General features: G+C 36.8%; 2 protein-coding genes across 3 annotated transcripts in view; one reads left to right on the forward strand and one right to left on the reverse strand.

Annotated features, from left to right (window-relative positions):
• The window catches only part of LOC141442578 (interleukin enhancer-binding factor 2 homolog), a 26,733-nt gene extending 20,307 nt beyond the window's left edge, over positions 1-6,426 (reverse strand). Inside the window, exon 1 of the mRNA XM_074107594.1 lies at positions 5,995-6,426. Coding sequence (XP_073963695.1) covers positions 5,995-6,168 — 174 coding nt within the window. The 5' untranslated portion in view covers positions 6,169-6,426. The remainder of the gene's footprint in view (positions 1-5,994) is intronic.
• Positions 6,427-6,668: 242 nt separating this feature from the next.
• LOC141442579 (vesicle transport protein GOT1B) lies at positions 6,669-13,064 on the forward strand. 2 transcript variants are annotated; one of them, XM_074107595.1, is made up of 6 exons: positions 6,669-6,917; positions 8,856-8,947; positions 9,081-9,259; positions 10,399-10,480; positions 10,732-10,800; positions 12,981-13,042. In XM_074107595.1, the coding sequence occupies exons 1-5, from the start codon at positions 6,893-6,895 to the stop codon at positions 10,774-10,776; spliced, it is 423 nt and encodes a 140-aa protein (XP_073963696.1). In that variant the 5' UTR covers positions 6,669-6,892; the 3' UTR covers positions 10,777-10,800; positions 12,981-13,042. The 2 variants fall into 2 exon arrangements, with proteins under 2 accessions (XP_073963696.1, XP_073963697.1); XM_074107596.1 differs by having other exon boundaries at positions 6,890-6,917; positions 10,732-10,770; positions 12,981-13,064.
• Positions 13,065-14,715: the final 1,651 nt, after the last annotated feature.

Consider the following 14,715-nt stretch of genomic DNA (forward strand, 5'->3'; position numbering starts at 1 on the left):
TTTATTTTTATTGATTTATTATTGATTGATTTGCAGTTAATTTTTAGTTTTTATATAAATAAATAAAAAAGTTAAAAACTTTCTGTTTGTGGCTGGTTGACACCTGATTAGCTTGGTCTTAGACAAAGATTTTATTTTATGCACTAGAGCAAAAAAGTCATTTTATGTCGCTTAATCTCAGCATAAAACGAACTTTACGAGCATGAGAAGTGAAAAGTATAATATCTATAGACTACAACATCAACTTGATTGGACACATTGAAGATTGGGTGTATTGAATAAAATAAAAAAAGTCATACAATATTGTGTTTTATTTTTTAATACATACAAGTATGAAAATTCGCTTATTTTTAAGAACTCTCTCGTATCGGTAACTTTCTAGGTAGACGCGGATCTATAATTTCAGGTAGTATGCATTCCATGTAAAATTTTCTCAATTTATTTAATATGCTCTCCCAGAATCCTGTATCCTTTTCGATTTTTTCGAATAATATGCCTTTTGGAGTCCACACCACGAAGATACAGTATCTTTTTTTTGTAATATTTAACTGACCTTGTACTTGATAAAAGTAGTTGTGATTTTGCTTCAGTTTTATTTTCTGAGGATCACTTTCGTCCAACACACAGAAAGTAATTTTTTTCTTTAAAATAGCTTCTGTTGGCGTCATATTTGCCGCCGAAGCTGGGCATTTGATCTCCACAATTGTTTCTTCGTCTATGACTCCGTCGGGACTCGCGCCTAAATACTGGTGTTCCTCGAGGATGTATAACCCACAAGGTGATACTTGCACTCCTAGTGCAGCTTCAGTCTCTTTTAAAGCGATGGGCTCATTCTCATTGCCGTATCTAGTAGCATCGCTACCTTTAAAATTGCTATATAAGAGTGTTTTTATAATATTTTTACACGACGTGGCAGCTCTTCTCTTACATATTTGACCAAACACTGACGCAGTAAGGCGTATTTTTCGTTGTTTGATCCATTCAGGGTTCGTTGCCTGCCCAACGGTATCTTTTTGGATATTTTCAAGTTCTATTTTACTTTTTGAAAAGTCTGCTAAGAGTGCTTGTTTTCTTTTTTCGTAGTGCTCAACTTCCATATCTGGTTCTTTTTCGATATCACCGTAATGTTCATCGGGTCCTGCGATACGTTTTCTTCGTTTTGATTTTTTGTCTTGGCTTGATTTTCTTTTCGCCTTTTCTGCCTGCCTCTTCTCATACTTCTGCGTGTAAGTCCCCAGTTCTTCATTTTTTGTTAATACTTTACTCATGGTTGCTACAAGACTCCCGGTGTTTCTTTTGTAGCAGCTGCGTAGCAACGGGACTCATAAGATCCACGAAGGGAGTAATTTATTCGTTTGCCTCCTATAAATTTTGCGATTAGTGCATTAAACTGCTCAACAATATTGTTTGTTTGCCCCATAAGGAGACTTTCGGCATTGTTTAAAATAGGACTTATAGCGGTGTATATGTCATACCACAAGCCACAATCTTTCATTTGGCCTATGAAGTTTTCTTCGCCTGGTTTCGGGCCATTACAAAAATATGTTTTGCAGTTGGCATGCTCACCAAAAACGTGGCAAGGCCCGTTTCGTAGGTCTTTTTTTAATTCATTTACTTTCTCAGTAAAAGTTTTCCCTTCCATTTTCGAAGAAAAGTCTATTGCTCCTTTAATTGCCTTTCGTAGTCGCAATATGTTATCATTTAGGCATTTCCTCATGATAATAGGGACAGGTCCTTGTTTATTTTCAGTTTTTTTTGTCAAATTTCTCAATTTAGTGCAATAATTTCGTAATAAATGATTACTGCATTCTATTTTGTGTATAGCAGTGGAGTGGCCATATGGCAATGCTTCGTTTAAAGCACTCATGACACTGCTATCGCCATCACCAATAAGTTTGGTGTATTTCAAGCCATGCATATTTATGCTGCATTTAAAACCTTCTACTACACCGTCGGCTTCCATTGCTGTGGAGCTACCAGACCAGTTTTTAAAACATTTATGTTTCTTGACCTCAATCTTTTTATTACTTGCAACAGCGCATACAGAGCAATAAGAATTCCGTATTCCTAAAAAGAGAACCTTTTTAGTTTCATACCCAATAATGCACGCTACCCCGGATAATGAATTATAATTGCTGGTACGATATGATCTTTTTCCCCACGATGCGTCCGCTACTACTGTGATGTAGGGAACGCCATCAGCGTCTACGTTTCCTTTTTCAATTGCCATTTGTTTTTCTTCGAGTCCTGCCTCAAACATGCTCTTCAAAGAGATATCTTTTAAAACATCCCCAAGCAACAAATTCTCTTTCCCAAATGTTTTCTCCGCTATACATGGCATATCTAAATGAGCGCAAAGCTCATCTAATTGGGAAAAGCCACTACCCGAACATACGACTGCTTGAACAACATTTTTATTAATTTTAGACTCTAGTTTTTCATTATTAAATGCTTCTTTTTGCCACACATTTTGCATTTGAAAAGAAAAGTTGACTGGAATCCGATTCTCGACTCCTTCACAAAATCCATATCTTTAAAGCTGCAATTAAATGGACTATGATCCACAGCCTTCATTTGTTCAAATAAATATTGAACATTGAAAATTCGTCGACCTGTCATTTTACGTACGACTTCCTCATTGCTATCATGATCAAGTTCAATTTGTAATGATGGTGTCGAGGACGGAGTACTCGGACTCAAATTTCTGAAAGGAAAAAAAAAGTTACGTTATATTTATACCATGCAAGGTTAAATCAGAGTATACGGTGAAATAAAAATATTTGATACTGCATTATGAGGCGTACACTACTACAGAAAACTTCTAACGCCGGTGACGCTATGCAAAAAATACGTTTCGATTTTCGGTGCCATATTGTGCGCGCGACTACATTTTTAATACAAGCTTTTTGCTGACTGTACTTGCATTTTCATCCAAACTACTTTTCCGTACCAAATGTGGAAGAAGTGGGTCAAATTCAACTCGCAAGATTTTACCTGCACATACATTCATAGGTACATACATTGCAACTATTGCAAGGTAAAAGCTTGTAAAAATAATAATAAAAACACCAACCTGCTAAAATTTTGAAATTGGCGGAGGATCGGTATTGTTATCACTATCAGACTGCTCACTGGCATGCTCTCCGGTGCCAAGCGTACTGCACATGTAAAAAATACATACATAGTGAAATGACGTCAGTCGCCATTAGTCAAAGTAATAACAGAGACTACCAGAGGTAATACTTCGTTCGTAATACCTTACTTATCGCCCTTAATGAACAATGGGATATTATAGTGCTATGACCTGTATAAGTGAAATAACAGAAGTGCGGTGTACATCGATCAAGATAATAAACTGAAATCATCTTTAATAGCCGTGTCAATATAGGTACGAGTAGGTACTAGTCTCAGTGCAGTTGCAGTCAAGAGCGAAAAAAAAACTACAAGTGAAAAACGTAAGTAGCTGTGAAATAAGTTTTTGGTAAAAAAAAAATCTGTTCAAGCTTTTTTTTTGCTGACTGTACTTTTTGTCGACTTTACTAGCATTGTTACCTATTAAACTACATCATACGAAATTTCAAGTCGATGCCATTAACCGTTGAAGAATTCCGTCCTGCGGAGACGATCCTGGCCGGACTACCAGGATGTCAGCTACCAGATTATTGTATTGTCACGCAATTCACATAAGTATACCAAATTTCAAGTCAATTCGACCACTGAAACTGAGTCAAATTCAACTCGCAGGATTTGAGCCTCACATACATACATACGAGTACATAGGTACATACATTGCAAGTTAAATAAAAGATTGTAAACTAGTAAAAATAATAATAAAAACACTAACCTGCTTAAATTTAGAGGTTGAGGTGGAGGATCGGTATTGTTATCACTATCAGACTGCTCACTGGCATGCTCTCCGGTGCCAAGCGTACTGCACATGTGAAAAATACATACATGGTGAAATGACGTCAGTCGCCATTAGTCAAAGTAATAACAGAGACTACCAGAGGTAATACTTCGTTCGTAATACCTTACTTACCGCCCTAATACACAATGTGCTATTACAGTGCTATGACCTGTATAAGTGAAATAACAAGTTTGTGTGGTGTACCTACGTCGTACAAAAATAATAAATAAAGGTACGAGTACGAAAATTCATTTTTAATACAAGCTTTTTTGCTGACTGTACTTTTTGTCGACTTTACTAGCATTGTTACCCAAACTACATTTATTTTGTACCTATACCAAAAACAAGTCGATAACATTGTAACAGTTGAAGAGTTCCGTCCTTCGGAGACGATTCTGGCCGGACTACCAGGATGTCAGCTACCAGATTATTGTATTGTCACGCAATTTACATAATTATGCAAAATTTCAAGTCAATCCGACTGCTAGAAGTTGGTCGAATGCAAGATTTGATTACAGACAAATATCGGGACAGGTGAAACTAAATAAAAGCTTGTAATAGAGGACAAGGAAGAAAAATCTTACGCTACTGTCCTAGTTATAACTTACCTATTAGGATTAATGTTTTCTTTTTTATGACGAGCCGGTCCTTTTTTTTTCCTACGAGCCGATAACCATAATCTTGTCTTCGATGATCTTTTCACTTCTGGAAACAAGAACATTAATAATTATTTTTTATGGGAGCGCCATAGTTCGCATAGGTACTCTTTTCTCTTTTCTAGTAAAACCATAATTATTTTTTGTCCAAATCATCGTTTGTCAGTATGCGAGCCGATATATGGACCCATTTTTTATAAGTACTTGGTAATATTGACTAAAATGCATCTAGGTAGGTACTTACCCTGTTTATCCATTTTTGTAACATAAAAATGCAAAGTCCATATAAGAAAGCCAAGGTCGTCGAACAGTATGTGCACACACACCACCAGTATCACCAAGAAATATCAAATCCGTTATCAGTCCAAGTCGTAAGTAGTTAGATCGCGTTTATGATACGAAGAGAATTCACCAAAATAATATTACGTAACTCTCGCGCACAGCTGACGAGTCACTACTAACGAGCGACGCACGCACACGCAGGGCCAGCGTAAACCAAGGACAAAGGGCGGCGCGTACCGCCCTCCCCCGTACCGTTCCCCCGCGCTAGAGTGATTCGCTGCAGATTCGCATAAAAAATGTATAGTTTTTTTACTGATTTTCGTAGTTTCGTTCTCATTTGAAAACCACAAAATCATTTCGGAAAAATGCTTTTTCTTATGAAACTACATAGTTTAGTCGATGCCGGAAATAGGTTTTGACTTCAATCTGAACTATATTTTGGCCGTAGTATTTAACCGAACTGCACAGGGTTTTTGGCTCTTAAAATGCAAAACTTGTACTCGTTCTATTTTCTTTGTAATACCATTTCAAGAGTCATAAACTAATTTCAGGCCTAGATATGCCTTATCTCATTGTATTTACAAAAAATCATGATGATGCTACTTGTTATTTTAAAATAAGGACGTAACTACGATTTGTATGGAGAATCAAGCTTGCTGCGGACTCTTAAGTATTTTATTTGTAATTATATTATTATGAAAAAATGACTTTCTGCCAAGTTTCTTGCGGTGCATTCTTCTTGGCAAAGATGGTCTTTCCGAAAGCGCTGGTAGTTTAAAAAATGAAGTGTAAAAGTGCCCATTGCGGCCTATTTACTGAATAAATCATTTGAATTTGACTTGTGAGTGAAAAAAGGCTTACTCGTCTTAAGAGCTACAAATGACATTAAACCTTAGGGTGGTAAACCAATTTCTTGGTTGACTATACATGGACGAATTTTCCGGAATTCCGATGGGATACAGTTCTGCAATGAAGGCGATGTCGCAGACGTAAGCTACACTATTCCAGATTGACGTAGGCCACTTTTAATTGCACGAAATTGCAAAGTTGCAGGCGAGTTAGTAAATTAAGGCCATTGATTTGTTAACGATGAAATTAAATATAATTTCACTTATTAGTAGGAATAACAATAAAATGATAAAAACTTACCTGTGTGAGAGCAGTATCGTCCGGAGCGGGTTTGCATCTCGGGAACGCGGGTTCAGCCATCACCAAATCGAAAGGAGGACGTAGCAGCAAAACTCGAGGTCTGTTGAAGGGCGGGCGTCCCATGCCGCCACGGCCCGGCATGCCGCGTCCTCCTCTACCTGTACCGCGCACCATTATTCACAGAAACACGGAAAACAAATGAGAAATCTCAAGGATTCCTCCACGTAACAAACGCTATACAAATCACACGATAATACTGAAAGTAACAACTTTTAGCTTCAATTACTGTCTCTAGCACATTAACCAACGATCACTTAATCTGTTTCGAATATAATGCGTCTTCAAATGATGATAAACTTATCAGTATTTTAGTTAAAATTCAAAGTAATAGAACCAAGAGACGCGGTTTCCATTGATTGATTGCAGGTTAAGTGGAGTGTTGCATGGTAATAAACCAGACTACCTGATTTAAACAATGAATTATTTTCAATATATACTAAAATTCTATAAAAGTATAAATAAATGTACTTAAATTAATAAAAAACATTTTATTGTTGCAATTTCTCGTGGTGGATGAAAGAATAATATATTACAGTATGCGGTATCTTTCGGATTTTACCCAAGACAAATGGTTTTTTACTGTGCTGGCAACAACATTCGAAAGTGCCACCTTAAAAATATAAAATGGCTGCGTTCATGTTTAGCGTTGCTGCGCAGTCAAATTTAATAATTCAAATTCAAACGCAGCTATTTTTGACAGTGACAGCCCAAAATTCGATTGCAAAAATGACGTGGAGTAATAGGTTATGAGTTTGTTGTCGATTAAATTAATTAATTTATAAGCTCATTAGGAAGATACGATAATTAGTGAAACTATAACAATTTAGCATTAATCACCATGATTGAGATAACAGATGTTCAAAGTGAGTACACATCTCTTACAAGTAACTTTAAAATATGCTCACCAACTGCTCTAATTTGTAAAAGAATTTTTACAAGTATTTGTTCATTTAATTAGTTATTCTCTGGTACTTATCGAACATAAATAACTGTCAAACCTGGTTATGAATTATCTTTATTTAGGGTATGAAACTCATTACCAGTTTGATGCTTTCTATACAAAATGTTGACTAGGTAATGTAATAATTATACCAATCTTTTGCAATTTGTAAGCTTACTTCATGGCTAATATTATGTTGTTTTGTTTTGTGTTTAATTTTCCTTTTCAATGTGCTTGATGATGTAAAAATATAATAAAATAAAAAGTTAATGTTAATAAGTAACACAGACCAAAATAAATGATTGTTTTTAAAATAATGCATGTTTTTAATTTTTGTAAATATGTATTTAAACTAAGACCTATTTGTAATAGCATTTAAATTTCAAATTTCTGTATTCTTAACTTTTGGTAAAGATATGGAACACATTTTTAAATTTTTTGTTTGATATTGACAAAAAGACCTTAGTGAAGATTACAGATGGTCAATTCATGTTTCCTGAACTATACCTACTGTTTAGTCCGCGCGGCGGCTTAAGATGGCTCAGGGAAACTGGTGGGAGTACAATCGCACACAAAATCTTTTAACAAAATAATATATCAGAAGAATTAAAGAACATAAGTAAATTTTAGGTAGATGTAATTTATATTAAATATAATGACCCGGATAACTCACGTCTTAAATCGAGTTTAGCTCGACATGTTTCGGGCTAATCCGTAGCCCTATCCGTAGTTGTAATGATGATGAAAACGCGGGTAGTTGTGTGCCGGTGTCAGTTTCGTCGGGTAGTCGCGCGAGCAGAGCGGCGGCGCGCAGTGCGCGTGTTGCAGCAGCTGCTGAGTCGCGTTGCTCCGAAGACGAAGGGCTACGGATTAGCCCGAAACATGTCGAGCTAAACTCGATTTAAGACGTGAGTTATCCGGGTCATTATATTTAATATGAGTGAGTCTCACGGTAATTTCATGTTCAGATGTAATTTAATAAGATATGTAATGTAATAATAACATTGAATTTAATAAGAGGGTAAAAAATTAGTCATCCAGCAATGTTGATACTATGTTATTATTATCATGCAATATTGAAGAAAGTTCTTGTAATCAGGCGTAAATGTTGGATAGGTGTTGCCACATTTTCCTGTAATGATAATGTGGTGGCTGCTGTTGTATTTTTTACCTCCTTTAAATTAAAGGAGGAGGAGGAGGGTGGGTAAATTACCCACGATTTTAGTTGTTTCTTTTTTCCATATAACGCTCACGTTGATATCACGTCGTAAATCATTTTTCTGGCTTGCCTAGTTAAAACTTTATTTGTCGTCATTTTTTCCACTACATAATTGAAAGTACAATTAATTAAGTAAACAATTTGTGCGGGACGGTACCTACGTAAGGGAACACGAGACGCATAAACGACCAGATGGTCTAGTGGTTAGAGAACCTGACTATGAAGCTTGAGGTCACGGGTTCGATTTCCGTGTCAGGGCAGAAATTTGTATGAAAAATATGAATGTTTGTTCTCGGGTCTTGGGTGTTTACTATGTATTTAAGTATGTATCTATCTATATAATTATATTTATCCGTTGCTTAGTACCCATAACACAAGCTTTGCTAAGCTTACTTTGGGACTAGGTCAATTGGTGTGAATTGTCCCGTGATATTTATTTATTTATAAACGGAGCGCGGGCTGTGGAGCCACTGATCAAGCAATAACGTGTCGGCGTCGACGCCCACCCGCCCTTCACTCCTATGCCCCCGCCAAACAGACCAAAGAAATGACTACTGCGCATGCCCCTTCCACTTTTCTCGAGGCATCTTAAACCGTCGCGCGGACTATAACTGTGACAATAATTCTTTATAACTTTTTTAGAAATCGGTGTGGGGCTGGCTGGGTTCGGCATGACATTCCTCTTCCTGGGTGTGTTGCTGCTTTTCGACAAGGGTCTACTGGCCATTGGCAATGTGAGTGCTGTGTCCAGAGGTATTGTCTAATGCCGCTTGTTACACATTCACCTCAAAAGTATAATTTTTTTAATGATTATAATAGGATCAGAAATGCATAGGTATACAATATGGTTTGGTGAACTTTTTATAGATCCTCTTCATCAGCGGGCTGGCCTGCGTGATAGGGCTGCAGCGGACATTCTTCTTCTTCTTCCAGCGGCACAAGATCAAGGCGTCCGTGGCATTCTTCGGGGGCATCACCATAGTACTCCTCGGCTGGCCTATGTTTGGCATGATCGCTGAGATCTATGGGTTCTTGCTGCTGTTCAGGTTAGTAATTGATTTAGGCTGGATTTCCACCAGAGATGTGTGAGGGAGGATGCGTTGCGAAGAATGTGTTTTTCATGAACCAATAGAAACGCTTCATTTACCTATCCTCGCACAGCACATCTCTGGTGGAAACGGAACTTTATGGGATCACTTTGTTGTCCGTCCGTTTGCCTGTCAAGACCCTTTATCTCGGGAACGCGTGGAGGTACCCAGTTGAAATTGAAACCATATATTCAGCTAAGTCTATGGGTCTACAGTCCCTTGAAGCTGTTAAAAAAAAATTAACTTCTAAGTCAATGCAATCAAAAGATAAGGTCACTAAAAAAGATGTTTTCTGCAGATTGCCTTAACCGAAAAATTCATGGGCTGTCCTAGAAATTTAAAATTTTGTATGAAGGTAGCTCTTATAGCACAATCAATAAGAAAAATCTCAAAAACATAATTTTCACTTCTCATGCGCGTAAAGTTTGTGTTTATGATGCATCTAGGCGACATAAAATGACTTTTCATGTTCTTGTGCATGAAGTAAAATCTTCGTCTAAGACCACAGCCACAAACAAAGTTTCTACATATTTTTTTAATAATTTTTAATTTACATAAAACTAAAAATCAATCAAAATCCATACTAATATTATAAATGCGAAAGTGTGTTTGTATGTTTGTCCGTCTTCCACGTCGAAACGGATCGGCACGATTTTTGGCATAGAGAAAATGTATGTGCCAGATTTATGTGTGTGGTGCTGGTGTGTATCATAGTGGTGTGTGTGTGGCTGTGACATAGGCTACTTTTTATCCCGGAAAAATGCACAGTTCCTGATGGCACAGCGCGCGATAACCGAATTCCACGCGGGCGAAGCCGCGGACAAAAGCTAGTAAATTAATAAAACTAAAAAAGCGAGCATTAAACCCATTTCCCCTCGACGACGACGTGTCTATCGCCTCGCCGTACCGGCTCGGGTGGCTGTGAAATTCTTGGGTAAAATGGCTCGTTTTATGCACTTGTTTTATAATCTACTATTTTCGTCTATGTCAATAAACCATCTAAAATTACTAACACTGGTTCATAATAACCTACAAAGTCCGACTCGCTCTTGAGTGGTTTTTTCTAATTTTTTAAATGTTTTCTTCTTCGCTTCCAGGGGTTTCTTGCCAGCAGCGGTCAATTTCCTCAGAATGGTCCCAGTATTGGGGTCGCTGCTCAATCTGCCTATTATAAGTGGGGTAAGTAAAAAAAGATCGACTTTTTTAATGTCAATCATCATCATCATCATCTCATCAGCTCTTGAGCGATATGCCGCTTGTACGGTCAGCGTCAAAAGTAGCTGCATACTTTTGTACTTTGTCGTTTTACAGCAACGTACTTAACACTTCTGTACCTATCTGTTTTGTGCCTAAGCCTTTCAAGTATAGTGTCTTTTGCTCTTAACGCAAATTCTATAAATTAAAAAAAAACTGTGATCTTTTTTTTTCAGATCGTGAGTCGGATAGCGGGCGACAATGGCCGCAACATGGTATGATAGTGTGCTCCCAAAGACATTAGTGTACGTGTTAACGGTGTGGTTCTGTAGGCCGGTGGGGGCGTACCCTAAAGGGCCTTAGCACCGCGTTTTTCGACGCTTTTGTAGCGATACTGTGAAAAGAAAAAACGCGTTGCACAAAGGCACAAAAACACAGTATAAAGTCAGTATGCAATCTACAGTTAAAAATTACTATCTCATTTTTTATTCAATTAAAGAAAAAGAGAAAATATATTTCCGATATTTATTGAAAATGTAATTATTTTTAACAATAAAAAATCTAATTTACACAGTACAGTTAGTTCAAAATTAGTCTCCAGGGTTATAATAGTGTTTTTTATCAGAGTTGTGTCTTTAAATTTTACACTAATGAGTGTCGCTAGAAGCTAGCTATGCTTTTATGCTTTTATATTGTATAATGTATGTGGAAAGCAATTTAATTGGTTAAATAGTAATATTTTCTGGCTCTTAAATGTGTGTAAAAATCACTGAAAAATGTCCGGTAGACACAAGGTTTTACAAGCTTTTATTTAATTTGTAACGTCCATGCGTAAGTTTACTGTAGTTTCAAAATTTACAAATCGTTTTTCGACCACTTCGTAGTATCCGATTGAGCTCCGGTGACAATTAATCTGATAGTCAAATTCTGGTGGTCCAGCTAGGATCGTCTCCGCAGGATGGAACTCTGCAACGGTTAACGGCATCGACTTGAAACTTGGTATGGTTATGCAGTTTGGATGGCAATGCATTGTAGTCAATAAAAAGTACAGTCGGCGAAAAAGCTTCTATTAAAAATTAAGTTGTTAACAAAAACGTATTCAAGCTAGTGATAATGCGGCAGCAAGCTAGCAATTTTGGCTTCGTGTTTTTCCTAGCTTTCTATTCTAGCTTTAAAAAACCATGTTCCCCGTACGTAACCATCTTACATAACCAGCACAGGAAGGGGCCAAATATTTCCTACTTACTTCAAAGATATTTCGGTAATGTAATTAATTGGTCACATTTACTGTCAATTTAGGTTCCGGAAAATTAAGTACGACGACGAGCGAAGCGAGGTAGTGTTAGGTACAATTGTGAGGACGACGCGCGAGCCGAGCGAGCGGCAGCGGGCGTCAAAATATCAGGGGGGGTTACTATGAAACTCGAAAATCTAAGTTCGTATCGTAGCGTCCCTCTCACTCTCGTGTTGAATAATATAAGCGTCAGCAAGATACGAAGTTAGAATTTTGCACTTCCTAGGGTCTGAAACTAATTAAGTTGCGAAAAAATTCGGCCCCTACCAGTGCTGGTTATGTAACATGGTTATGTACGAGGAACAAGGGTTTAAAAACAGGCCTGAATCAAGGACTGTTCCAAGGCTCCTCTTTCTTATGCCAGAGTATATTTATTCATGCGACATTGGTGGTTGTAATTTTTTTTTAATGGTGAAATAATATTTCATTTAATATTTATGTAGGTATATTTTTATGGAAGATTATAAACGTCAAGAATTTAAAACGATTGAATTGATTCCTTATATTATATGAGTTGCATATGTATAAGTGGAATGCATGCAAATTTAAGTTATTTAAAAAAATAACCAAAAACATAACCCACCTGTGCCACAGTCTTGTAACAAAATACCTGTTAACTTCTCTCAATAGATAATAGATAATTCGATGTTGTAAATATAATTTTAAATAAATTGCAGCGCCCTCGGCCATACCTATAGGTATTATATAAAATATAAGTTATAATTTTAGGTAATACATTTCAAAATATACCTTATGATAATGTCAAAGGGGTTTTATTTGCATGCGGTCCCCAATAATATCCCTTGTTCTTGTTGTTGTTATAGTTGAGTCTTTAAGACTCTGGAGTCTTATGAGTTCGAGTCTTTACTCGAAATGAGCGTTATCCACAACTCTAAATCCGACTGCTGGAAGTGCGTCAAAATGAACTTGCATTGACCCATCAACAACCAATGAACAGAGGCTGTACCTATTGCCTAACGTTATTGGCGCACGCGATCTCAATCAAATGACAGATTTCGCATACAAAAACTGTCATTTGATTGCGATCGCGACTGTCAAAACGTTAGGTAATACCGGCCTCATGGCAAGTTAAATAAAAGCTTGTAAATCGCTCGCTACGATTCTGGTTGCACATATTGTAAATTCTGTTTTAATTCCTAGTGCATTCAATAAATAAAAAATATTTTCCAGGACGAGCCATAGACTTGGAAGAATGCCAGATTCGGACTTCAATTATTCACATTCCGTTACCTTTTATAAAAGTTGAATAAAATATTTTGAATCGATAAAAAGGTTTTGTTTTTATCGACGCCTTTACCATAAGAAAAAAAACTTTTAAGTATTTCAGGACCAAAATCCCGATATGAATTACCAGAATTACAACTTTCGAAAGCACTCGCTAACAGGATAGAATTAAAACAGTTAATTTTAAAACGGTCTTTGCTTCGGAAAAGTGTTTATGGAATGACATATTAGAGTGTACAACCATTTGCCAAAACAGCCGAATTAAAAAAAAAACTTTTTACTCGAAAAGGCAATATTATTCAGTTCAAGAATATATTTAAATGAAAGAGTAACTTTATAAGTACTTACTATTAATTATGTAAAGATTATGTACATCAATATTTTAATAACAAAACATGCATGACGTATTATTGAATGCTGTATTTGAACTCGTATGCCTCATGCTCATGGTGCAACATAGTGACACTATATGTATTTTACTCATAAGATCTCGTTAATCGTGTAAATATTTCAGATAAATATCTAGGTACGTAAATTCTAAGTACTCAAACTGCGGTCTGAAATCTTCTGATTTAATGGAAATTAAATGCAAATACTTAGTGGCCATATACTAGGTGCAACTTGGGGATCTTCAAAAAACGAGCCTACCTACTATTTTTTCAGAGGGCTGGCAACGCATCGGTGATTCAATTTATGTTATAGGTGTCCATGGGCAGCGGTGATTGCTTTCTATCAAATGATCCGCCTGCTCGTTTTCACCCCATGATATTTTGAAAAACCTACTAACTACTACTACAAATGGTTTATGCGAGCGATACCTAATTTTTGAGGTTTTGGAGGGTAAAAAACCGGCCAAGAGCGTGTCGGACACGCCCAAAATAGGGTTCCGTAGCCATTACGAAAAAAATAAGTAATATTTTTCTAAGGATTTCGTATTTTATACGGAATCTTCCAAGTTTAGGTATATTTTATACCTTAGGCTGCTATTTACTCATAAACTACTAATAATTCTCAAGCAAACTTAGCCGTTATAGTTTTCCTTGAAAGTTTGATATACTTACTACCATCCTGATTTTTTTCAAATTTTCCACTCACCGGTTTAGATTTTAGAGGGGGGGGGGACGCTCGATTTTTATGAAAATTTGCACTTTAAAGTTGAATATTTCGCAAACAAGACCTATCCAACGATACCCCACACTATAGGGTTGGATGAGAAAAAAAAAACATCCCCACATTACGTCTATGGGAGGTACCCAAAAAAAAAATATTTTTGAATTTTTAATTGTACCATTTTGGCGGCGTAGTTTACTTATATATCCGTGCAAAATTACAGCTTTCAAGCATTGATAGTCCCTGAGCAAAGCCGCGGACGGACAGACAGACAGACAGACAGACATGGCGAAACTATTAAAATACATACCTACAGCCGATCATAGAACCTCTGCCTTCCTTTGAAGTCGGTAAAAAAAAGAATGTCCAACTCCAAAAGTTAGATCTAGGTAGGTACTTACCTAACTATAACATTTCATTTCATTGTAGTTATTTCAACAATCAACACAAAAGTTAATGGCTGCAGGTTCCTACTCATAATTATACGTCAATTAACATTTAAGTAATCATTTCGGCACGAGAAGCCGTGGACAACGGACGTGTCCACGCGAGCTAGTAGAGTGAATCCAGT

This window comes from Choristoneura fumiferana, chromosome 26 (genome assembly GCF_025370935.1).
Source record: "Choristoneura fumiferana chromosome 26, NRCan_CFum_1, whole genome shotgun sequence".
In the NCBI taxonomy this organism is placed as follows: domain Eukaryota; kingdom Metazoa; phylum Arthropoda; class Insecta; order Lepidoptera; family Tortricidae; genus Choristoneura; species Choristoneura fumiferana.